Source organism: Neohortaea acidophila (assembly GCF_010093505.1).
Source record: "Neohortaea acidophila strain CBS 113389 unplaced genomic scaffold BDY17scaffold_2, whole genome shotgun sequence".
Taxonomy (NCBI): Eukaryota; Fungi; Ascomycota; class Dothideomycetes; order Mycosphaerellales; family Teratosphaeriaceae; genus Neohortaea; species Neohortaea acidophila.
In genome coordinates this window covers 202,797-225,826 of record NW_022985511.1, presented here as the reverse complement: position 1 = coordinate 225,826, position 23,030 = coordinate 202,797, and the positions used below count along the sequence as shown (strand labels likewise).

The 23,030-nt window shown below is 55.7% G+C and overlaps 11 protein-coding genes across 11 annotated transcripts; 4 read left to right on the top strand and 7 right to left on the bottom strand.

Moving 5' to 3' along the window:
- Positions 1 to 148: 148 nt before the first annotated feature.
- Positions 149 to 826, bottom strand: BDY17DRAFT_320830 (acyl-CoA N-acyltransferase; the record flags this gene model as incomplete). Its single annotated transcript, XM_033736509.1, has 1 exon — positions 149 to 826. One exon carries the CDS (start codon positions 824 to 826, stop codon positions 149 to 151), a length of 678 nt encoding a protein of 225 aa, XP_033592565.1.
- A 799-nt stretch (positions 827 to 1,625) lies between these two features.
- BDY17DRAFT_69234 (uncharacterized protein) lies at positions 1,626 to 4,878 on the top strand. The gene is made up of 2 exons (XM_033738617.1): positions 1,626 to 1,813; positions 1,879 to 4,878. The coding sequence occupies exons 1-2, from the start codon at positions 1,768 to 1,770 to the stop codon at positions 4,833 to 4,835; spliced, it is 3,003 nt and encodes a 1,000-aa protein (XP_033592564.1). The 5' UTR covers positions 1,626 to 1,767; the 3' UTR covers positions 4,836 to 4,878.
- Positions 4,879 to 5,297: 419 nt separating this feature from the next.
- Positions 5,298 to 6,800, top strand: BDY17DRAFT_69254 (uncharacterized protein). The gene has a single exon (XM_033738618.1). The coding sequence runs from the start codon at positions 5,397 to 5,399 to the stop codon at positions 6,663 to 6,665; it is 1,269 nt and encodes a 422-aa protein (XP_033592563.1). The 5' UTR covers positions 5,298 to 5,396; the 3' UTR covers positions 6,666 to 6,800.
- Positions 6,801 to 6,830: 30 nt separating this feature from the next.
- Positions 6,831 to 7,565, bottom strand: BDY17DRAFT_245630 (uncharacterized protein; the record flags this gene model as incomplete). Its single annotated transcript, XM_033730647.1, has 1 exon — positions 6,831 to 7,565. The coding sequence occupies one exon, from the start codon at positions 7,563 to 7,565 to the stop codon at positions 6,831 to 6,833; it is 735 nt and encodes a 244-aa protein (XP_033592562.1).
- A 159-nt stretch (positions 7,566 to 7,724) lies between these two features.
- Positions 7,725 to 8,945, top strand: BDY17DRAFT_290679 (uncharacterized protein). The gene is made up of 4 exons (XM_033732548.1): positions 7,725 to 7,937; positions 7,999 to 8,517; positions 8,575 to 8,633; positions 8,688 to 8,945. Exons 1-4 carry the CDS (start codon positions 7,809 to 7,811, stop codon positions 8,827 to 8,829), a joined length of 849 nt encoding a protein of 282 aa, XP_033592561.1. The 5' UTR covers positions 7,725 to 7,808; the 3' UTR covers positions 8,830 to 8,945.
- Positions 8,946 to 9,164: 219 nt separating this feature from the next.
- On the top strand, positions 9,165 to 10,449 carry BDY17DRAFT_245661 (uncharacterized protein; the record flags this gene model as incomplete). The annotated part of the gene is made up of 2 exons (XM_033730649.1): positions 9,165 to 10,148; positions 10,213 to 10,449. The coding sequence occupies 2 exons, from the start codon at positions 9,165 to 9,167 to the stop codon at positions 10,447 to 10,449; spliced, it is 1,221 nt and encodes a 406-aa protein (XP_033592560.1).
- On the bottom strand, positions 10,128 to 12,063 carry BDY17DRAFT_290677 (uncharacterized protein). Its single transcript, XM_033732547.1, has one exon. The coding sequence runs from the start codon at positions 11,602 to 11,604 to the stop codon at positions 10,558 to 10,560; it is 1,047 nt and encodes a 348-aa protein (XP_033592559.1). The 5' UTR covers positions 11,605 to 12,063; the 3' UTR covers positions 10,128 to 10,557.
- Positions 12,064 to 12,664: 601 nt separating this feature from the next.
- Positions 12,665 to 14,530, bottom strand: BDY17DRAFT_69156 (uncharacterized protein). Its single transcript, XM_033738616.1, has one exon. The coding sequence runs from the start codon at positions 14,279 to 14,281 to the stop codon at positions 12,728 to 12,730; it is 1,554 nt and encodes a 517-aa protein (XP_033592558.1). The 5' UTR covers positions 14,282 to 14,530; the 3' UTR covers positions 12,665 to 12,727.
- A 249-nt stretch (positions 14,531 to 14,779) lies between these two features.
- Positions 14,780 to 16,576, bottom strand: BDY17DRAFT_246613 (heat shock protein-like protein 70; the record flags this gene model as incomplete). Its single annotated transcript, XM_033730738.1, has 2 exons — positions 14,780 to 16,186; positions 16,214 to 16,576. 2 exons carry the CDS (start codon positions 16,574 to 16,576, stop codon positions 14,780 to 14,782), a joined length of 1,770 nt encoding a protein of 589 aa, XP_033592557.1.
- A 1,097-nt stretch (positions 16,577 to 17,673) lies between these two features.
- On the bottom strand, positions 17,674 to 18,293 carry BDY17DRAFT_290674 (uncharacterized protein). Its single transcript, XM_033732546.1, has one exon. The coding sequence runs from the start codon at positions 18,009 to 18,011 to the stop codon at positions 17,685 to 17,687; it is 327 nt and encodes a 108-aa protein (XP_033592556.1). The 5' UTR covers positions 18,012 to 18,293; the 3' UTR covers positions 17,674 to 17,684.
- A 3,016-nt stretch (positions 18,294 to 21,309) lies between these two features.
- Positions 21,310 to 21,608, bottom strand: BDY17DRAFT_290671 (uncharacterized protein). The gene has a single exon (XM_033732545.1). The coding sequence runs from the start codon at positions 21,552 to 21,554 to the stop codon at positions 21,318 to 21,320; it is 237 nt and encodes a 78-aa protein (XP_033592555.1). The 5' UTR covers positions 21,555 to 21,608; the 3' UTR covers positions 21,310 to 21,317.
- Between the last annotated feature and the right edge of the window lie 1,422 nt (positions 21,609 to 23,030).

Here is a 23,030-nt window from a genome sequence, read left to right as displayed (position 1 = left end):
CAGCGACACGACATGTACTGGAGAGTGATGAAGTGAGGTGGACAGCCACAGCGTTGGGGCGGATGGATGAAGTGCAAGCTTCTGGCGGGTCCGTGCGTTCAGCGATGTGGAAGAGCACGGCAGTAGAACGTACTTCCTTTTAAGAGCCTTATTTGGAGAGCGACTGATTATGCTGGACAGTAGGATACACTGTAAGTCCAGAACGCCACTGCATCCCAGGCAATACGAATGCGGCAGCGTCCTTGATGCGCTGGCTTTCGTCGGGCGGGTCTCCGAAGACGATGTCCATGGTGCCGGCGCGGACGAATCCCACGCGCTCCGCACACCGCTGCGACTTCGCATTGTTCGGCAGCGTCCCGGCCCACACCTCCTTGATGCCAATGACATCTCGCCACCATGCCAGTGCTGCTCGGGCGGCCTCGGTAGCATACAAGTTCCCCTCGTAAGCTGCGTGCAGAGCCCATCCCAAGTCGGGCCAGGGCATTTCCGGGCGGAAGCTCATGGATACCATGCCAATCTGCGGCCCCTCTCGCTTGGTGTCGGCCGGATCGTGGCCGTTATGGGTGGAGTCGTTGGCTGGCAGATGGATGAGGAAATACGAGCCGACAGGCGGCGGCGCGAGTGTGCAGTATTCCGCGCGGGGGCCATTGGCCTTGTGCTGTAGCCGCACATCGTCGATGTTGCTAAGTCCGAGTTTCTCGTGGCCTCCACTGCCGTTGACGTAGAAGCTGAGGATCTTCTCGGCATCCGCATCGTTGTAAGGGTCAGCCAAACGCAGGATCAAGCGTTCGGTCTGTAGGACCACCGGGCTCTCCGTGGATGTCATGTTTGGGGAAAGAGAAATGAGAATGGGGACAGAATGGGAAGGATGAATAGATCAGCCAAAAAGTACTTTCTTTGCTACATGTATGTTTTGCAGCTGCTGAGGTCAGCATTTGTCGAGAGTCAGCACTAATCAGCCGCACCGGCTTATACTCGCGCCCGACTCTCTGAAAGACTGTATAGAGGTTAGGCGTGAGGAGCATGCTGGGCACGTCGATACCGACTCCGAGTGGATCACTCCACCGAGTGGGTTTCGGTCGCGCTCTGCGGCTTCCCGAGGTGGTGGAAGCGATGTAGGGTTCGTGAGCGCGACGCGGCCTTACTCTGCGTGGGCGAGCAAAGCAGAGCCAAGTCAGTTGCCCCTTTGGCGATTTGCTATGTGAGTCCAAACTGGCAGCGGTCGTGCACTCTGAAGTGAAGAGAGGGTATTTGTAAACAAGCAGACACGTCGTAAGCGGGATGTCATTTCAACGTGAAGGTGACGGGGAACAAGAAGAGGTGACAGGCCTGAGGCCTCAGCGGCCCACGGCCTTGCGGCGCGTTAAGCTTTTGATTAAGGTTTGTGATCCCCGCCTCCCAAGAGCTCCGGTCTCCGACAATGCAAGAACAACGCACCAAAGCGGCCGGACCAAAATACATCACAGCCCCATTGAGAAGTGACGGATCATTTCCAATAGATGCAGAGTCCATTTGCGCTGCATTCGGGCCAATTGGGCCACCGGCGAACCCTGTGGCGAGGGGCACGTGGCTGGGCGGGAACCAGCCACACCTCAGGCCCCAGCCTTGTCTCCAACCACGCACCCTTCAAAATAACACCCCGATCCAATTAATTCTCCGCGGAGCCTTCCACATGTCACATCATTTCTCCGACACCTTGTTCATGTATTCTCCGTCGTCGTCCTCCTTTTCACCCACCTTCATGAGGCTCACTTTCCCCTTGGCACGATGAGCGGCAGCCTGGGAGCGCCTCTGACCTTGCGACAGACCAACGGTGAGTTGTTCCTGTGAATTGTACGAGTTCAGCAGGCACGACGAGATACTGACATGACATCGCAGTTTCCAACCCGTCCATCATCCGCGCCAAGCACTCACAACAGTCCATCGCCGCTTCCGAAGACTACTACTCCCTCTCCGGCTCGGCAGCCAGCGAGGAGACGGGCCACAAGCCATCCTCCCAATCCGACAGCGATCCAACACTCGCAAGACGCACCTCCCCCGTCTCTCCCCTGTTCCCCCAACGCAGCAACACTCCGCCCGAGAGATACGGAACCCCACTCCAATCCACCACCCAGCTTCATCAACCATCTGAATCCAGCCTGCGCGCGGCAGCTGCGCCTCAGCATGTCGTGCCTGACGACGCCGAGATGAGGAAAACTCCAATGCGCGGGGAAGGCAAGAGAAGATCCACTGGCTACACTTCCGACACCGAAGCTGGCGGAACGATGGGTGCAACGGCTGCGACGGCATTGCGAGTAGGTGGCGTGAGGCGGAAACCCGTCCCTAGCACTGTCATGGAGTCGCCCCCTTTGGATGGATTGCCGGCCAGCCACGAGTACATTGACCCCGATCGCGCGCGAAGTAGCGTGTTGGGCGACATTGAACGAGAGGGAGGAGGGGCCAGTCCGGACATCGACGACACCCCGTACATTCGCTTCGCCATTGATCAACTTACCCGCGACGAAGAAGTCAAAGGAAGCAGAGTGTATCCACACGGCGGCCCATACGACACAGAAGAGTATGATGCACCGAGACAGCAACTCGACACTGGCGTGCGATTCGTCAATGTTCCAGACGAAGAGATCGGCCACCGAGAACACAAAGACGATGGACGCGCTGCGGCAGAAGTTGGCGGACTCGGAGCTTTGGCGGCTCTAGGACTGGCAGCACGAGAGCATCGGACCCGACGAGAAGACCAAACCCACCCTCCGACCACTCAATGGCCGACCCCCGCACGACCCTTCGACGAGCGAGCGCAACAAGGATCGAACCCACCCCCTCTTCCACCTCCTCCTGACAACGTTCCCAATGTCTTCATCCCGGTCTCGAATATCAATGACCGTCATCGTCCGCTGGACTTCCTTCCTGGTATCCTGCGCCCTCTGCAACTTACACTCTTCCTGCTCTACTTGCTGGCCATCCTCGCCTTACTCCTCCTCTGCGCCGTCTGGAGCCTAACACACGATGGCATCTTCAACTACGGCTACTTTGGAGATGCGAAGTACTTCGTCTTTGAATATCTTCCGACCATCCTCGGAATTCTCCTCTTCCTATGGCTCGTTCAGATCGAGGTGGCAGTCTACCGCATTGCGCCCTTCATCGCCATGGCATCTGAGTCTTCGGAGAGAAGCAGAGAAGAGGGTCCACTCCTGCTCCTCTCCCCGAAGACCTTTTTCCTCCCTTATCTCCTTCACTTTCGGGCGCAGCAGCCTGTCATCGCCTTTTTCATGTTGGCCTCCTGGCTACAGATCTTCACCATCCCTCTAATAGCAACCTCCTTCAACGTGCGCTCCCCCAACAAAGGCGCGCCGCATACTTTCCGGTGGCTCGCCACCGCCGGCGCCATCTGGCCGACAATCGGCTTATACGTCGTTCTCCTCATCTCAGTCACATCCCTCTTATTCTGGCTCCTGGCGCAGCGCAGACGACTCATCGGCACCGGATTGAAATGGGACCCTCGAAGTCTCGCGGACCTCATGGTCCTCCTGGAACGAAGCAACGCCCTCACCTTGACCCAAGACGAAGAATTGCGACTCGACGCTCCCACCCTAGGCTACTGGCGCACAACCCGAAGCAGCAACGACGTCTTCCACTCGTACGGCATCCCCAACAGGTCCGCGCGAATGTACAGCGTGCAGGGCGGGCGGATACGCGAGAGTACCTACATCCCGCACGAGCCGAAAAGTCGCGGCTCAGGCCTGGACGAGGATCCGGGCATGGGGCGCGAGCAACGCCATAGTCGGGAGAAGATGTTGCCGAAATACCCACCGCACTTTGCAGACGAAGAAGCCGATGCATTGGCAACAGGAGGCAGAGCAGTACCCTGGTTCCTCAAACCCATCTTCGCCAGCCTCTGGATTCTCCTCGCGGTACTCCTCCTCCTCGCCTTCCTGATCGTCAGCTACCTCTCCCAAACGCGCATCAGCAATGGCTTCCTGCCCCTCGTCCCCTCGCTCGTCAGCACGCTGGGCTTCTCCGGCACCAACTTCGTCTACTCCTTCGTCCCCGCCGCCGCAGCAATGATCTGCTACCTCGCCCTCCTCGACATCGACTACGCCCACCGCCGCCTGAAACCCTACACAACCTTGCTCTCCGACTCCGGTGCGTCCGCAGACCGCAGCCTCTTGCTAAGCTACACAGCCGAAGCACCACTACACATCACCATCTCCGCCCTCTCCAACGGGCACATGCGCATCGCCCTCCTTTCTCTCGCTTCACTCCTCTCCCTCGCCCTCCCCATCCTAGCAGGAGGCGTCTTCTTCGCCCAATTCAACGTCCCCACCCAACGCATCCGCATCTTCCCCGAAGTCGCAGCCTACTACGCCCTCGTCGTCTTCGCAGCACTCTACGCCGCGGCAATCATCATCGGCGTCTTCCCCTCCAAAGGCACCCGAACCCTCGACCGCCGTCTCCCACTCGGCAACCGCGCTTGCACTTTCCGCGACGCCATGCAATTGGTGCGCACGAGTCGCGTGCTGGACGATGTTGCTTTTCGCGCAGTGGAAAGCAGGACGGATCTCGTTACGCGGCTTTTGAGCGCGGAGCCGGCGCGGGCGGCGGTGTGTGGGCATCATGTTCAGGAGCGGCAGCAGGAGCAGCACCAACAACAGCAAAGGGACGTGAGTGCCAGTCGCGTCAGTTTGGCGGATAGTATGCGGCGGATGGGACGCGGAGGTCAGCAGGTGGCGGAGCGCGATTCCCGCTTTGCTGCGACGGCGAGCCCGAGGTTTGCCTTGCGGCGACATACGGGGAGGGATGGGAGGGAGTATGTGGGTGTTGATCGGGTGAGGCCTTGACGTTGTTGTTTCTCCTTTTTTTTGGCGATGAGTAAGCGGAGGCGTTTCTTTCGTGGTTCAGGGAATCAGAGCATTTCGTATGTCTTCTACGATAGCAATGGGCATGATGGATGGACATCGGACGGGGCGACGACTTGGACATACGTATGCATAGGTATAGACCAATACTCTAATGTGTAGCATTGATTTACGACAGAGGTGCACTTCAACTTTCTATTCTCATCAATGCTCTCTTGAGGAGTTTGACCTGGAGAAAATTTGAGGGAGCAGATGTCGGTGAGTAGGTCAGCCAAGTCTTCACTCTCGTGTGTCCTTTGCCGCGGACAGCCCACGCATATGACAGGCATATGCCTTCCTTCCATGACCCAACTCTGGGCCCTTCACTTCCCTTCATCTCGCCGCTTCGTCATCCCGTCTGCCTTGTGATCTCACTTCCCTCTTTCCACACAATTCTGAGTTGGAGCTTCTTCTCACCATCCACCTGCTCACTACATCCCACAACAACCCTTCAACCTCCCACCACTTGCACAGCCTTCCTATTCAATATCAACAACCACAACCATGCTATCCAAGCCCACCTCCGCGAGCAAGAACAGCACAGCGAAGAAATCAGCAACGCCCAACAAGAACTCAACCGCAGCAAAGGCAAAAGTCACCCAACCAAAAGCCTCCTCCAAACAGGCAACCTCTTCAACAGCCCCGACGAAGTTAAGACTGAGTTCCTTCCTCTCGCCCACAAAAGGGTCAGGCGTCACAAAATCGTCGACAACATCGAAAGGCACATGTCTCCCAAAGAAAGCAGCAAGAAAAGGAGAGGAAATCGAAGCAGGAGTGGAGGAGACGGAAACTCCCAAGCAGGGTGCGAAAGCGACGGAGAAGAATGGGAAGAAGACAGCCTCGAGAAGCAAACCGAAGGGTGCCCGCAACCCCAGTGATATCCGGATCTACGATGCCTCTCCGCTGAAACTCAAGCCCTCGTCTTCGGAAGTGAGCGTCCTGATGCGCCCGACGGAGCGGACGAAAAGATTTCTCGCCCAGCTGGAGGATGAAAGGAAGAAAAGGGGCGCTGCTGCTGCCGCGATCCTGCCCAATGCAGAGGAGAAGGAAGATGGAATGCAAACTTTCAGAGTCATGGATCTGCCAAAAGAAGTGCAAGTGGCAATCTGGAGAGAAGCTGTCGTTTATCCGGACTTCTTCGTGTGGCCGGAGAGCAAGACGGGAGGCGAGCAGCCGGATTTGGCGATGGTGGGACGCGAGGTTAGGGAGGATGTGCTGGGTGTGTATTATGGGGAGAACATCTTTGCGGTGAATCTCAGTCCGATAAGAGTCCTAGACATGCGGGGCCCAAGGGCAAAGGTGTTCAAGGGCGCAAAACTCAGTGCTATGGGCGCGTTGAGAATATGGAGCTCTCTGATGGAACAAAAGGGGTGGTTCGGGATGATCAGGAAATGGGTATTCAGCTATGCACCTCCGTCGACCAGGTGCGGTTTCGGGATCAGAGGTGGAGGGCAGGTTGAGCAGAATTTCGTGGTGTTCGTGAACTTCAAGCCCGAACAGCGGAAGGATGAGAGCAAGACCTGGTCGGCGGTCGTGGAAGTGCATCGACGGGCGAACTGTGTGATTCCCGCTGCGGTGAATTGCGGCCAATGCATCGTCCGTGCCGCGCCCGAGTGGCTGAACAAAGCTGTGTTCGAAGCCATGGATGGCGCAGACGCCGGCGGGATCAAAGCAAAATCGGTCGTGACCCTGGCGGAGACCATTCGATCGAGAGCAGCCGAGTTGAAGGACGAGAAGTGCGTCGGATCGAACGGCGATACTGGGGTTGTATGAGGAGCGACGGGCGTGGCAACGGAACGGAAGTGCGTCGGAGAGCACACATCGAGGGTCCATTCGTTCTCGTCGACTGGTGAAGGAGTCCCGTCGTCGATTTCGGCAAGGGCTGGCCTCGAAGTCTCAGCACATCAGAGAGAAGAAGCGTAGTCTCTCCAACGGCGTTCAAACATCCCTCAAAGCCTTCTTCACCTCCTTCCTCTGCCGCTCAACATCCCACTTCTCTTCGTCTGCAGACTGCAACAACCGCCCAACCGTAATAGTAGTCTTCACACTCCCACTATCCACCCACACCCGCCCATTCCTCCCCACCGCAACCTCAAACTTGACCTTCTCTCCAACCTCATCCAAAACCACGACCCCACCCTTCGCCAGCCCATCCTTGCCCGTCCCCATCATCAACCTCCTCGCAAAAGCAGGCGAAATCCCAAACGCCATCCCACCCTTCAGCGGCCCCATTCCCTCCGCCTTGCCCGTCGCCGAGTTGAACCCCTCAATCTCCACATCGTCCCACTTGGAACACCGACTGACGCGGGCGTAGACGAGATCGCCAGATTTGAGATTAGGTCGGTTTTTCCTGCTCGCGCTTTCGAACGCCAGTTGATTGAGGAGTGCCAGGGAGGTATGCGGCGTGAGTGAGCAGTGCCACGTGTCGACGGAGGAGTGGTGGATTTGTGCAATGACTAGGTCTCCGACGGCGGGTTGATAGCGGCCATTTTCATGCTCGAGCCAGAGGGCTGCTTTTTTGTGGTCGATGTGCAGAGAGCCTAGGGTTGTGGCTAGCACGGTTGCTGGTGGGATATGGCGCAGGCCGGGTCCGAGGGTTAATGTGCCTTTTTTGCTTCGCGGGAGGACTTCTGATGGCACTTGTTCGCCCGGCAGGAAGATTGTTGAGGCCATTGTGGTGTGGTGTGTTGTTTGAATGGAATCGTCTGACGGGTGAAGTGTGGTTAGAAAATCAGGCACGCTCGGCGATTCTTCGGGGGAACTGCGCCGCAAGTCGTGGCTGCCGGCCATCGTCATTGTGGCGGGTGCGTCATGGAATGCCTTGTCCTGCACATCCTGTCTATCCATTGACACGCTCCGCCTCTTCTTCCTACCATTGGAATTGGATTTCTTCAAAGCAAGCAGCCTCTTATCAACATGGCCGATTCCACCCGCAGCAAGAAAATGACGACAAAGGTCGGCGACACAGTCAAGCATGAACTCCACGACGTCGCGAACACCGCCCAAGCCGGCGTGCGCTCTGGAGCATATCTCTATCCATTCAAGGTAACTCGACGACGTCCTAATGGCAAAGTCTCCGTATTGCACCATCTGACTCTCAATGTAGGGCATCTTCTACTTCCTCACCCACCGCAGCCTGTGGAAACCACTCCTCTCCCGCCTCGCGCCAACCATGACTCTCGGCCTAGGAATCACCGCCGCCATGTTCCTGCTCGCCTACGTCCCGCAACTCACCGTCATGGTCTTTACTCAAGGCCCTATCGCAGCAATCACAACCGCCTTCCTGGTCCTCAGCGAGTCCAGCATGCTCACGCAAGCCATCGCTCGCGCCTTGCTCATCGAGGACAGCCTAGTCGACACCTTCGACGGCACCTTGATTGCGCGCGGCCAGACTGCGCTCGTGCAGAGGGAGCGCACGGTCAAGTCTGGTGGCGCGGGCGACACGATTGCTCGGTTGGGGAAGCTGGTTAGCAAGCCTTTTCAGCAGTTTGCGCCGACGTCCATCGTTCGCTATCTGCTGCAATTGCCGCTCAACTTCATTCCCGTCGTGGGCACGGCCATGTTTATCGTCCTGCAGGGGAGGCGAGTGGGGCCGAAGGTGCACTCTCGGTACTTTCAGCTGAAGGTAAGATCACTTTCTGCGTTGGAGGTACATCCCAGATAGCTAATGACCGAAACACAGAGCATGAACCAGACGCAACGTGAGAAGCACATCGAGGAGAGGCAAGGCGCCTATACTGGGTAAGTGGGACTGACTATTTGCATCGAGATTTATTGCTAACGAACATCCACCAGATTTGGAGTTGCTGGAGTACTATTGGAGATGATCCCAGTGGCCGGGATTCTGTTCACTTTCACCAACACTTGCGGTGCAGCACTCTGGGCTGCAGATATGGAGAAGGCAGCGGGTGCAGGCAGCGAACAGGTCGAGCAGTAAGGGAAGGTCGGGAACAGTATAGAAATAAGCACCTCGAGCACGTAACGAAAGAACCGCATCGAGCAAAAGATCAACCTTCCGCTCGAACGTCCGCCCGTTCCAGCGGCATCCCTGCATTTCCCCTCTCCTCCCGTCTCCATCAAAACAACCCCACATTATTGAATACGCCCCAAGTCGAGGTACATTCGAGGTACACAACGCGGGCAATGTGCATGAATTCGTAAGGGAGGGAGCTCTCAATCAACGTCACCATGAATGACGACCAATTCCCCTCTACAATGTCCTAACCACCCTCCTCTAAATCTCACCACTTCCACATTCCACCAAATCAAAAAATGGCCACCACAGACCCCTCCCTCCCCCCCGGCGCGCCCGTCGACCCCTCCCAAGCCCAAGGCGCCCAAATCCCCCTCCTCGACTTCAACCTCCCCGCCTTCCCCCCCGAAGCCGCCGGCCTCAAAGCCCTCACGCTAACCAGCGACATCAAACTCGACGACTACCAGTCGCTCCTCTCGCAGCCCTTCACCATTCCCCCGCTGCCCTCCAGCATCGAAAGCCTGACCCTCGAGCTCTTCAGTCTCGGGTACCCGGCTGGCTTCCTCGCGCAGCTGGCTGCTCGCCTCCCGCAGTTGAAAAGCGTGGTGGTTTATAGCCAGCTTTTCTCGGGCATTTCGGACGAGAGTCAGGCGGATGCTGTTGATTTCTTCAAAGGACTAAGGGAGTTGAGGGCGCTGCATTTGCTTGATGTCTTTGCTAAGGCGAATTTCTTTCGTGCGGCGGGGCCATGGTTGCGTTACAACACTTCTGATGTGGAGGGGGAGGCGAGGCGGGGTTTGATGTTTTTGGAAGTCAATTACACTTATCGCCATGAGGATGCGGACTTCTTGCATCGGGTGCAGGCTACGGAGTTGCCGGATCTCATTGGGCCGGGACTGATCAGCTGCTCGTTCAACATTTCTCTTCCGGATGCTGCGGACAATGAGGACGAGCAGGATCCGACTACGATTCAGGGCGGTGGGGGCAAGGAGGGCATCATGGCTTTCAACAAGAGTATTGCTCCCGACCCTGTATCTGCCTTGACGAAGGAGGAGATTTCGCCGCAGGGATTACGAGCGTTGAATCTGACCATGTACACGCTCACGCTGGAGAATCTGGAGGAAGTGATGGAGAAGCAGAAGCATTTGATGGTGCTGAACGTCACGCTGGAAGTCTCACCTGGAGAGGAGTTCAAGAAGAAACTAATCAAAGTGCTGGAGAAGTGCGAGAATCTCGAGCAGGTGGAAGTCGTCGCCTTCCCTACGCTGGAATTCTACATGAACGTGAGTGAAACGTATTCGATCGTACTTGCTAATCTATTCATCATGCTGATAAAAGTACACACAGGTCCAAAATCCCCGACACGGTGTGATGGAAAAGACCTTCCCCACCACCGATGATTTGGAAGCGCTGTCCAGCAGGCTGCCGAAGTTGGCCGGGTTCAAAGCAAATATTCTGAAGACGACCAGTATGGCGCTTGTTGAGCTCGAAAAGAAAGACGGAAAGTGGACGGGCGGTGTGTCGAATGCGGGGAATGTGAGGGCGCATGAGTCGGCCGGCGTGATTGCGACATCCTCGGGTTGATCGGTGCAGAGTGAGGGGGGTTGGTGGGTTGGGGGATGGATTGGAAACCCAGTATCGCCTGCGATAGTGTGGCGAACGAAGGAAGCTGTCTGAACTTTCGTCGTCCGACTACCTACTCACACCTTCGTCCCAGCCGACGAAATCTTCATCGAGAGTGCTAGTCGGTGCCCCGTAAGATTGCCGTTCCGCTGGTCCCACTTTCGTAAGTGCTCCGGTCACAGGATCACTTTGGAACGCATTCCTCGCTGCGACTTTGTCGCCCCAGAGTTTAGAAGCCTGATTGAAGGCGTCGTGCTGTCGGTCGTCAAGCAGTTTCTTTAGCTTGAAGAGCTTGATCAGAAAGTCTTGTTCGTCCGGACCAGACAGGCATGCTGAGACGAGATAGTCCTCTTCGATCTCGTGAAACGAATCTCTGATATCTCGCGGCATGAGAGGCTTCCAGAGCGATTCGTTCCATTTGTATACGTAGGGAATTCCTTGGGCAGCATGTAGCAACTCTTGCCATGCTGCGGCTTCGTCATGGAATGCACGCCAGTAATTGAGAGTGTTCAGTGCTGGAGTGGTCTTCGACACGTCACGGGCAAGAATTCTCTCGAAGTGGCGAGGAAAGTCCTCGTCGTTCGAAGTGATCGTGAGGTTTTGAATGTTTCGCAGTCGTCGGAGGGGGTAAAGGAGTTCTTTGTAGACCTCGTGCCGCTTCACATCCTCACGAATCTCCATCGTGACTTTCATTTTGGAAAGACGGTGGTGATCCATCAAAACGGATGCGAGTCCGGACAGCATCCAGTTGAGATCCATGGCATATGCTTCGACGTTGCAGAAGCCGCAGTCCAGAAAACGAACAACGATCGAGATATGCGAAAATCGGACGATGTATTCCGGAATCTTTGCGATGTCATCAGGGCAGTAGGCCGGAATCAGTCGACCATTGACGATAAAAGACTCATCATGGTCATCGCACTCCTGTCCAAAGCTTGTAAGCACGCACTCCAGGGTGTTTCCATCGTACAGCACCGTCTTTGCCTCCATGTATATCTGGCGGCAGGTTTGGAGTATGGTCGGATGGCAACGCCCCTCTCTGTTCGATTGAGCATCGGGGTGTATCGTAAGAAGATCGCGGTACACCCACGTTCGTAGCTCGGGGGGGAGGTCCATGAATCTGAAGGAGCTGTGCCGATCGGCCTCCACCAGAACGCGGATGCAAAAGCGCTTGAGGGTAATCCCGCCAGGATACGGATCTTGTAGTTTGCGATCGTTGCCAAACCCCTTGAGTTCCCGCGAAGAACAACGATCGTAGTCTATCTTCCAGCCATTCTCATTGCGCTTCGTAGACGGAAGGAATGCGCTCTCGTTGTGCGAGTGCAGGGCTCCGGGAAGTTCCCAGCGGAACTCATTTCAGTACTGGCTCAGGTTTTCGGAGTCGAGAGAAGCGTTTTCTATGATGAATTCTTCCAACGTCGACTGATAGCCGAGGTCGAAGGTAGCGTGGTCGAGATCGAAGTGTTGCCGCAGATCAAGCTCAAACTTATCGTCTGAAGGGGTGAAGTCGTTGCTGACATCGTCCGAGGAGATGGCAGAATCTGGGAGTCCATGGTTGGCGTTGGCGGCGTCAACAGCAAGGTCAGCAGCAGCCTGGACAGCTTGGGCAGCCGCAGAAGCAGCCGCAGCGGCAGTCGCAGCGACATCTGCGTTTGCAGCGTTCGCAGCACTAGCAGCATGCACAGCCGCATCAGCTGCGCAAGAGGCGGCGGTAGCGGCAGCCTTGGCGGCGTCCGTGGCAGCTCTGGCGGCAGCGGCATAAGCAGCTTTAGCGGTGGCGGCGTGAGCAAAGATGCTGGAGCCAGCAGGGCGATGAAGTTGAGGGGGTGCCATCTTGGTCCTTTGATGTAGAGATGGTCTGTGAGAGAGAAAGAAGAAAGAAGCAAGATGAGAAAGAGAGAGTTAACATCCCCTCGTCGGAGGTGAGTGCAGCAGGCGAGTGAATGCAGGCAGCTCAAGTGTCAAAAGAAGTGGACGGGAGGAGAATGCGCCAGAACGTGAATGTTCCCAAAAGGGAAGTTGTGAGGCAGCAGCCAGGCAGCAAGGCAGCCGCCAAACCCACATTCACGAAATGTGCATGTCTGGGAGATTGATGGCGTACCGGAACCACTGATATGAGTTGGAATGGGGGCAATGAAGAAAGAGCAAGGTGGTGGATGCAGTGCATGCAAATTATACGTACTGTCGTCTAGAATGAAGCTCGAATACCCGCCGCACTGTTCTTCGAGCAAACGTTCATTCACGCACTTTCATCGTCACTGTCCGACATCCAATCGACCTCATGGGTAGCCTCGCCTTTGACGATCTTCATATCCCGGGATCTGGTCCTCAGCACGCCATTCTTTGAATCCTTCTCGAACTCGGTCCTCGCCACGCGTTTCTCGGCCAACTTCTCATCAGCCTTCGCAACAGTCTCCGTCTTGACTTGATTCAGCAGCTTCCTCAGCTTAAATAAATGGAGCCTGAAGCGCCACTCGTCCTTGGCGGATGTAAAAGAAGTCCAGATGATGCCGAAAGCCTTCTTACATTGCTCCGAGATACTTTGCTGAGCCGGAAGGAGTTCGCCAGTTTCGTCGGATGCACAGTCCACCTTCTCCCATCCATGACATTCGTCATAGAGGATGTTCCAGTACGTCAGAGTGTTCATCACGGCTCCCGACATGCTCATGTCCCTGGAAAGAGTCCGTCGAATGCACGCGGGAAAGGCGTAGTCGTACGTGAAGATGTCAACCTGGCCGACGTTGCGCAAGCGAAGGAAAGGATAAAGGACGAGCTTGTACGTGGTATCCGAGTCGGCGTCAGCGTACTCGAGAAGATCCAGATTGAGATCAAGATCGATTTCGAGCTTTTGGAGGCGATGGCCGGCCATGAGGAAGGACGTGAATGCACAAAGCATATGGTTGAGCGGCATAAAGTCTGGGCCATCTTCGCTGATACAAAATTCAATCTCGTATCTGACACTGATTGAAAGATGAGAGAATCGACGTAGGTATTCGGGGAAGTCTTCCATCGCATCGGGGCGCTCATCGTAGTATTCAACCGATATGTCGTTGATGCTGCATTTCTGCGAGTAGTGGTCGTAGTCTTCTTCGATCTTTTCGAACGTGCATTGAACAGTATTGTCGTCGTAGAGTACACACTTTGCCTCATTGTTCATTTGGTGGCAGGTTCGGAGGATGTTGGGATGACAATACTTTGGTTTTCGATACCCGCCGGTCTTTTTGGGCACCAGGGTAAGCAGAAAACCATAGACCCAGGTGCGAAGCTCGGGAGGTAAGTCCATGAAACGAAAGGTTTGACGGCGGTCAGCGCTCTCCAGAATACGGATGTAGAAGTACTTGAGCGTCACACCAACGGGGTAGGGGTCTTGCAGGCGACGGTCGATGACGAAACGCTTAAGTGTCTGTGGCGTGCATTGCTCGTAGTCCACAACGTAGCCTTTTTCATGTCGAGAGCGACCTGCGGTGGGGAGGTATGAGCTTTCGAACCAGTCCAGCATCACGCCGGGGTGCTCCCAGCGAAACTTCTTCCAATACTCCGTCAATTGAGCTTTGTTGAGAGTGAGATGGTCGTGTAAGAACTGCTTCAGAGTCTTGTGAGGGTCGAGGCTGAGCTGAGTGAGGTCGAGATTGGCGTCGGGGTCGGGCTCAGGAGTGGGCTCTCGCGGCCTGGCTGATGGATGGCGGTTGTAGAATTCGTTCAACATCTCGGTGAACTCGGGCGGCGGCGGCGTGGGAACCCACAAGTCATCCGAATTGGCGTCCTGGGCCGCAGCATCTGGAGTGTTTGCCATCTTCGTCGTCTCCCTGCCAGGTGGCAGCGAGGAGTGAACGCAGGAAGAGTATGAGCAGTCGAGCTCGTGGCGTGTTCAGATTGACGTGCGAGGCGACATGTGAGCGCCGACAGAGGAGCTTGGAGGATCGTAAAGCCGCAGAGAACGGGCAAGGGAGGGTTGATGCGTGAGGGGTGGGTGATGCGAGAGTGAAGAGAGAGGTTGAACAAGCTGAAACGCGAGAGAGTGCAACGAGGAAGTCGCGAAGCAGCAAGCCAAGCCAAGAAACGCGAAATGCCCACGTCTCCGAAAGCAATCACGTGCAACCCGAAAATGAAACGGAGAACCCACCAAGAAGCAAGCAATGCACAAACCACAAAAGGACCTCCCGCATCGTATCATTGGATGCGAATCTCTACCTCACTCTGCGCCAAAACCAGCCTCAACCGCATCTTACGTGTAAGTAGAGCGCTGATGCGAACCAACGCCGCCACCCTCATGCCTCCCCCATCCAAGACTCTATGCCGCGTTGCCATTCAGCTCCACCCTCGCGGCCTGAACGACACCCCTGACACCACCCTTGCCTCCGACCTCCCTGCAGACCATCGTCAAGCTTAGATCGGCGGCGACATTGACTTGCACCTCGATCTTGCCTCCCTTCTTGACTCCCCGAAGTCCCGCCTCCGCAATCACCTTCTGCGTAGCCCAGACCTTGGACCGGTTCTCTTCCGGTTCGTCGTCGGAATCATCGTCTTCGTCATCTGAGTCGGCGGCACCGTTCGTGGTTGCCTTCTCTGCCGCCGACACGACGATCGAGCGCCCACCCTCGGCCAGCTTGATAATAACATCGCCACCATCCTTCACGGTGAGTTGAGCCGTCCGCCGTACAGGCACGGGCGTCTCGGGCTCCACAAGCACGCTGAACTCCTCTTTACCGGCTGCTCCACCGGCCACGACCAGACCAATAGCGTTGTGGAGATGGGGCGTAACCGTCACAACCGCCTCAGTGCTCTCCTCGATCTGCTCCTTCTCGAACTCGGAGATCAAACTGGCTTGGATCGCTGCACCCCGCGCCGAGAGTTCGCTTGGGTTGATCGCGGAGCTTGATGTGGACGGCGAGATGATGATGGTGCTTTCCGGGAAGTGGGACTGGAGATTCGATGCAATCTTGGGGGTGTGTGATGTGCCTCCTGAGAGGAGGATGGTGTCAATGTCGAGGATGTCCAGGTCTGCCTTTTGCACTGCAGACTCCACGAGGCGGGTGAAAGCCATGAAGATCTTGTTGCTGAGAAGCTCGTAGCGAGTCCGGTTGACCGTGAGGTTGAAATCAAGCCCGTCAATCAAGCTTTCCACACTGAATGACGCACTTCCGCCGATGGACAACGCTTTCTTCACGCTCTCGGCGTCCAAGGTCAGTTTTGAGAGACTGCGCTCGGTTTCGCGAGGATCTTTGGCCGTCTTGTGCTTCTTCAGGAACTCCTTGGCTGCGTACTCCACCAGAACTTTGTCGAGGCTTGAGCCGCCGAGTCTGTAATCGTGTGATGTTGCAAGCGTGGTGTACATCCCTCCTCGACTCGCCACCACGGCAACATCTGATCGAGTGCCACCAAAGTCTGCCACCAGGACGATCTTGTCTTGATGTTCAGAAGCAGGACCGCCCTCGGCGGCAATCTGTGCCTTTGCATCGTGTGCGAGAAGCGCGGCGATGGGCTCGGGGATGAATTGGAGGACTTCGATTCCGGCCTTCTGTGCTGAAGCTGACAGCGCCGTCTTTTGCTCGTCGCTGAAATCCGAGGGCACTGTAACGACTGCAGCCGTCACATTCTTTCCCAAGTAGTCCGTGGCGGACTGCTTGAGTCTTCGAAGATGTCTCGTTGTGACCTCTGAAACACTGAGCGTGCTCTTTTCGGGTTGTTTGACCTCGGTCTCCGCATCTTCACTCTCCTCCGCAACATGGTCCTGCACCACGAAACCCGCACCACCGTTCACCGACACAGGATGTGCGCTTGCATGGCAAGGACTCGGGTCGATCTGTTCGAATGTCTTGCCGAGAAAGTCTCGGAAGGAAGTGATGGTGTCTCTGGGGTTGCGAACAATTTGGGCCTTCGCCTGAGTGCCGGAGAATTCTTCGCCGTTGACGTACGACAGCGTGGAGGGAATCTGACGGTCACCTTCTTCGTTGGCGATGACTTCTGCTTTTCCTTCAATTGCGGTGGTGTAGGCGATGCTGCTGTTGCTGTTGCCGAAAGAGATGCCAATTGCGACTCGTTCCGGCTGATCTTGAGTCGGCTCCGGAGAGCCTTGTTCCGCGCTCATCGATAGTTGTGAGTGCGCTGACTTACTCGCACTCGGGACTGTATCTAGAATGGGAAATAGAATTGGGTGAAAGAACAGACCAGTGTGGTAGTTTGAAGAAGATGCCTGCAAAAGCCGACTCCACGTGAAAGTGTCGTCAAAAAAAATTCCCTGGCTCAATTTGGTTAGGGCGCCGGGCACATCCGCGATCGCGCAAGAGCCGAAGTGCTGCCGGTCGAGTGTCTGCCATTTGCCATTGCACACCCGCACCGCTCTACCGGGACGAGCAAAGGCATGACAGGCGAGGCCGACCAATTGAGCAAAGAGGTCGCCACGCTGACGGCTGGTTCAGGGGAAGATCGACAGCACTCGATCCCGGCGGCCATTGAACAGCTCGGTGCAATCGATGGAAGCGCTGTCACGAAACGCCAGCTGCTATCCTGACGGGTTTTCGGAGCGGTCGTCGCATTCAAGAGTCCTGCACGTCATGAGCTCGGGTGCCCTCACCGCAGAATGGAAGCGAGACGACACCATGTTCAGCTTTCCGCTTGCGGAGGTGGGATCACTTTGCCGATCACAACGTATCGCGTATTCGGTCTTGGCTTAATACATGACAGCAGTAGCGAACGGTCGGGCATAGCATAACATGATGCAAGCCACATCCGCCAGGCTGTCTTGCGGACAGGCATCACCCCGGGCAGCCAAGCAGCGACCATGAGCGCCGCAAAGTCTTTGGTACAGCAGGTCTTTTAATAGTGCAGCGGCCGTAAGACGACGGCCGTACGACGACTTCTGGTCAGCTCACTCATCGTTCGACGCATTATTGTGAGCAAGCACAATGTTCTACTACATGAGCAATGCACCTCAATACGATGCGAGACCGTGCAACCATGTTCTAGACCGGAACACGATCGGGCACCGTTACGATCGGGTTGGTTTGGGAAGTTTGTACATACGGCCGTCCCAGCCTCCGGCTCAAGCAATTTTGGCTGCGGTCTATAACAGTCCAGCCCAGCCGCATTCGGCCCGCCAAGCCCGCCGCCCCGCCGCCCTGCGGCTTTGCGGGCACTACTTCTTACCCGCATGAACGATGTCGCAATTGCGCCGTCGAGTGCATACAGTACGAACGTCACTCCATGCCAAGATGCTGCACTGCGAACATCTGATGGACGACTACCCAAGCAAATTCACACGGGTAACACGGAAAGCCAGGGACGGCAAGTGCTGGTTCACGGGACTGCCGCTTTGACAAAGATGGCTCTTTTCGCCGAGCGACCCTCCGGGCCAGATCGTAGGTTTCTCTTCTACCACCGTTCGTTCGGAGCGCTACTCGTTGCCTGGACCTGGAGTTCACGAGAGAGTTCGCTTCGATACGATGAAGCGCCGTCAGTGGTGCGAAATCCGTTCTGCCAACGGCTGAGATCCTTAGAAAGCGGCGAACAGTGGAAGCGAGCATACGCTAAAAAAAACAACCAGAAACCCTTCCGGCGACACCAGGTGGATGCGTCAAACTATATCGAACATGGCTGAACCTTATTGCCCTGTCTCCGGCGTTACACTGCAAGAAACCCTGCAAGAAATCCCGATTCTAGCAGAGGCCTCGTCCGACGCCTCACCTCTTGTCCCACGGTTCCCGACAGGGCGGTGTCCGCTGGGTGTCAGACCCTCTTTGTACGGTCGTAATGCGCGGATCTTGTTCTAGGCTCACAGATTTTATGCTCACCACCATCGACTGGGGCTGAGCGGCCTCGGTCTGGCTGTGGTGCATCGCAGATCTCACCATCATCTCCACCCCACTTTAGCGAACGACGTCAGCATATATCCCGACTATGTCCCGCACGTCGTCCGACGTGCTTTGCCGATCGTGTAGGTACTCGACTTCGTTACGCCGTCCCCATTTGGTGGTCTTCCCTTTGCTGCTCATGGTGCTTGACCACCATGTTGTTCCTTCAGCGATCTCTCATTTTCCTTGCGCTCTTACTCGCGTGTGCTGAAGCCTGGCCTGCCGACTCCTTCGGTTTCGGTGGTGACGATGATGTCGTGCACGGCTCGAACGACTTTCAGGAACGGGCTGAAGGGCCCATCCTCCAGGCTCGGGCGAAGACCACGACTACGAGGACAAAGATTGCGAGGGTAACGACTACGAGTACGAGGACAAGGAGAAAACACAGGCCAAAGAAACCAAAGACCACGCAAGCCATTACGGTTACAGGTTCGGGTTCGAGGGAAACAACGACGCTCACAACGACCAGCACGGTCATCGTAGACCACACAACTACTCGCACTGACGTACCACCAGCCTCCACGGTGACTCGAACAGCGACTGATACGAGGACGGCCACGACTACAGTCACGAAAGCTGGCGTCGACGTTACCGTGTCCGTCCCGACCACTGTGGAAGGCCCTACTAAAACGATTACCATCTCGACCGGAAAGGGCGTGGTCTCTACAGTGACTAGCATCTCAATTCAGACCCTCACCGTCTCTGGCAGCGCCGGAGCAACTATCACGGTGACAGACAAGGCGAGCGCGCTTCCTGCGAGTAAGTCGTGCATTCTCGAGTACCTTTATCCCGTCAACTGATCGGTTTTCTAGGCACGATAACGGCTCCTGGCACCACCCAAACTGTTACAATTCCTGGCGCCACTGTCACTGTACCGCGGGGCACGAGCACTATCACTTCTCTTGTCACTATATCGCCCGCCCAGCTCGTGCCGAGTACCGTCACAACTACGGCCACGATCAATGGACCCACAATTACCGTCGGTGGTGGTAAAGGGAAGACAGTGACCCTTACTATTAGTGCTTCTCAACAGCCGGCGCAGACCGTTACGAGCATCAGCACTCTTACGGCGGATACTATTACATCAACGCTTACTCAAGACGCAAGCACCATCACCAGCACCCTGACTCAGCCGGCCGATACTATCACGAGTATCCTAACGCAGGATCCGAGCACCATCACGCAAGTGGCCAGCACGATCACAAGCACGATCCCGACTACCATTTCGTACACTGTCACTGCGTCAGGCTCAGTTTCTGTCTCTGTCTCCACTGCGACACTAACTCTACCCGTTTCCGTAAGTCTCTCCAGAAAGAACTTGTCCAAATGCTTCAGGATCAGTTACAAGGAATTTTTCACTTGGAAAGCTTGCAATTGCCCTCAAATACCAATTCTGCGCAACTGATCTGAGCACTGGACTTGTTCTACCCAATAATCCTCAGAGTGAGGCAGAGCACTTGCTAACCCTATTTTGCAGACCGTCGCTATCACAACTACCTTTACTGAGCCCGGTACGACAGTGACGGCTGCTGATGGAGCCCAGACGGTTACGAGCACGCTGACGCAGGATCCGATCACTAATACGATCACGAGCACGTTGACTCAGGATCCGATCACCAATACGATCACGAGCACATTGACTCAAGATCCGAGCACGATCACTCAGGCCGCGAGCACGATCACAAGCACCCTCACGCAAGAGAGCACTCTCACTAGCATCTTGACTCAAGATGCTTCGACCATTACGAGTACACTGACTCAGGATCCAACGACAGTTTCACTTTCGTTCACGAATACTGTGAGCGTGACTGAAACTCAAGATCCGACCACGGTCACATCCACGCTCAGCCAGGCCGCGTCCACCATTACAGACGTCTCGACTTTGACACTGTCTGCTTCGACTATCACTTCGATTTCGACGCTGTCGCCGGATGCAACGACTGTCACTTCGATTTCGATTTCCACCGCAGACCCGATCACAATCACGGCTGCAAAAGGAGCCAAAACAGTGACGGCATTTGTGACTTCAGTCTCTACCCAGGACGCGAGCACAATCACTTCGACGCTTACTCAGGATGCGAGCACAATCACATCGACGCTGACCCAGGACGCGAGCACCATTACGTCCATCGCTACGTCGACGCTGACCCAGGATGCGAGCACTATTACGTCTATCGCCACGTCCACGCTGACCCAGGATGCGAGCACAATCACTTCTACGCTTACTCAGGTTGCGGACACGGTCACTTCGACGCTCACCCAGGACGCGAGCACACTCACTTCGACGCTGACCCAGGATGCGAGCACGATTACTTCGACGCTGATCCAGGATGCGAGCACGATCACTTCGACGCTGACCCAGGATGCGAGCACAATCACGTCCTCTTTCACTGTCACTGCTGCTGATGGGGCTAAGACGTTGACGGCATTCGTTACTTCGATTTCTACGCTTACTCAGGATGCGAGCACGATCACATCGACGCTCACTCAAGATGCGAGCACCATTACTCAGGCTGCGAGCACCATCACGTCAACACTTGACGCAAGCACTATTACCTCGACACTCACTCAGGACGCGAGCACTATTACCTCAACGCTCACTCAGGATGCGAGCACTATTACTCAAGCAGCGAGCACTATCACGTCGGTGCTTGACGCGAGCACTATCACATCTACGCTGACCCAGGATGCGAGCACAATCACTTCCTCTTTCACTGTCACTGCTGCTGATGGAGCTAAGACGTTGACGGCATTCGTTACTTCGATTTCTACGCTTACTCAGGACGCGAGCACGATCACATCGACGCTCACTCAAGACGCGAGTACCATTACCGAGCCTGCGAGCACTATCACATCAGTGCTTGACGCGAGCACTGTCACATCTACGCTGACCCAGGATGCAAGCACTATTATCTCGACGCTTACTCAAGACGCCAGCACCATTACCTCGACGCTCACTCAGGATGCGAGCACCATTACTCAGGCTGCGAGCACCGTCACGTCAGTGCTTGACGCGAGCACCATCACCGCGGATCCTATCACAACTACCTTCACGGCACCCGCTATTACGGTCACGGCCGCTGATGGGGCAAAGACGATAACTGACACGCTGAGCGTTACAAGCACCTTGACTTCCACCATTACCCAGGATGCTTCGACAATTACGAGCACCCTGACGCAGGATGCTTCGACGATTACACAGGATGCTTCGACCATTACGCAGGATGCTTCGACAATTACGAGTATTCTGACGCAGGATGCATCGACAATTACGAGCACCCTGACGCAAGATGCCTCGACCATTACCCAGGATGCATCGACAATTACGAGTACTTTGACGCAGGATGCATCGACCATTACCCAGGCTGCTTCAACGATTACGAGTACTCTGACGCAGGATGCCTCGACCATTACCCAGGCTATTACGATAACTGCAGCTGATGGGGCAAAGACCGTAACGGATACTCTGAGCGTAATCAGCACTTTGACCCAAGATCCGAGCACCATCACTCAGGCCGCGAGCACTATTACCAGCACCTTGACTCAGGATGCGTCGACGATTACGAGCACCCTGACGCAGGATGCTTCGACAATTACGAGTACTCTTACGCAGGATGCTTCGACCATCACCCAAGATGCATCCACAATTACGAGTACACTAACGCAGGATGCCTCGACCATTACCCAAGTTGCATCAACGATTACGAGCACACTGACGCAGGATGCTTCAACAATTACGAGTACCCTGACGCAGGATGCCTCAACCATTACCCAAGATGCATCGACAATTACGAGTATTCTGACGCAGGATGCATCCACAATCACCCTTCCCGGCACCACTATCACTGCTGCTGATGGTGCAAAGACGGTTACGGATTATCTGAGCGTAACAAGCACATTGACCCAGGACCCGAGCACAATTACTCAGGCCGCAAGCACTATTACTAGCACCTTGACTCAGGATGCGAGCACGGTCACTCAGGCCGCGAGCACAATCACTTCTACGCTTACTCAGGCTGCGGACACAATCACTTCGACGCTTACTCAAGACGCGAGCACCATTACCGAGCCTGCGAGCACCATTATCTCGACACTGACCCAGGATGCCTCCATAATTACAAGTACTCTGACGCAGGATGCCTCGACCATTACCCAAGACGCGAGTACCATTACCGAGCCTGCGAGCACCATCATCTCGACGCTTACTCAAGACGCGAGCACCATTACCGAGCCTGCGAGCACCATCATCTCGACGCTTACTCAAGACGCGAGCACCATCACCCAGGCGGCGAGTACGGTCACATCCTCGCTCACCGTGACCGCAGATGCCTCGACTATCACGCAAGCAGCGAGCACAATCACCCAGGCGGCGAGTACGATCACCCAGGCGGCGAGTACGATCACATCCTCGCTCACGGTCACCGCGGATGCATCCACAATTACGATTCCCGGCCCAACCGTTACTGCAGCTGATGGGGCAAAGACTGTGACGGATACTCTGAGCGTAATAAGCACTATTACTAGCACCTTAACTCAGGATGCGAGCACGGTCACTCAGGCCGCGAGCACTATCACGAGTACCCTCACCCAACAGGCAGATACCATCACGAGTACCCTCACTCAACAGGCCGACACCATCACGAGTACCCTCACTCAACAGGCGGATACCATCACGAGTACCCTCACTCAACA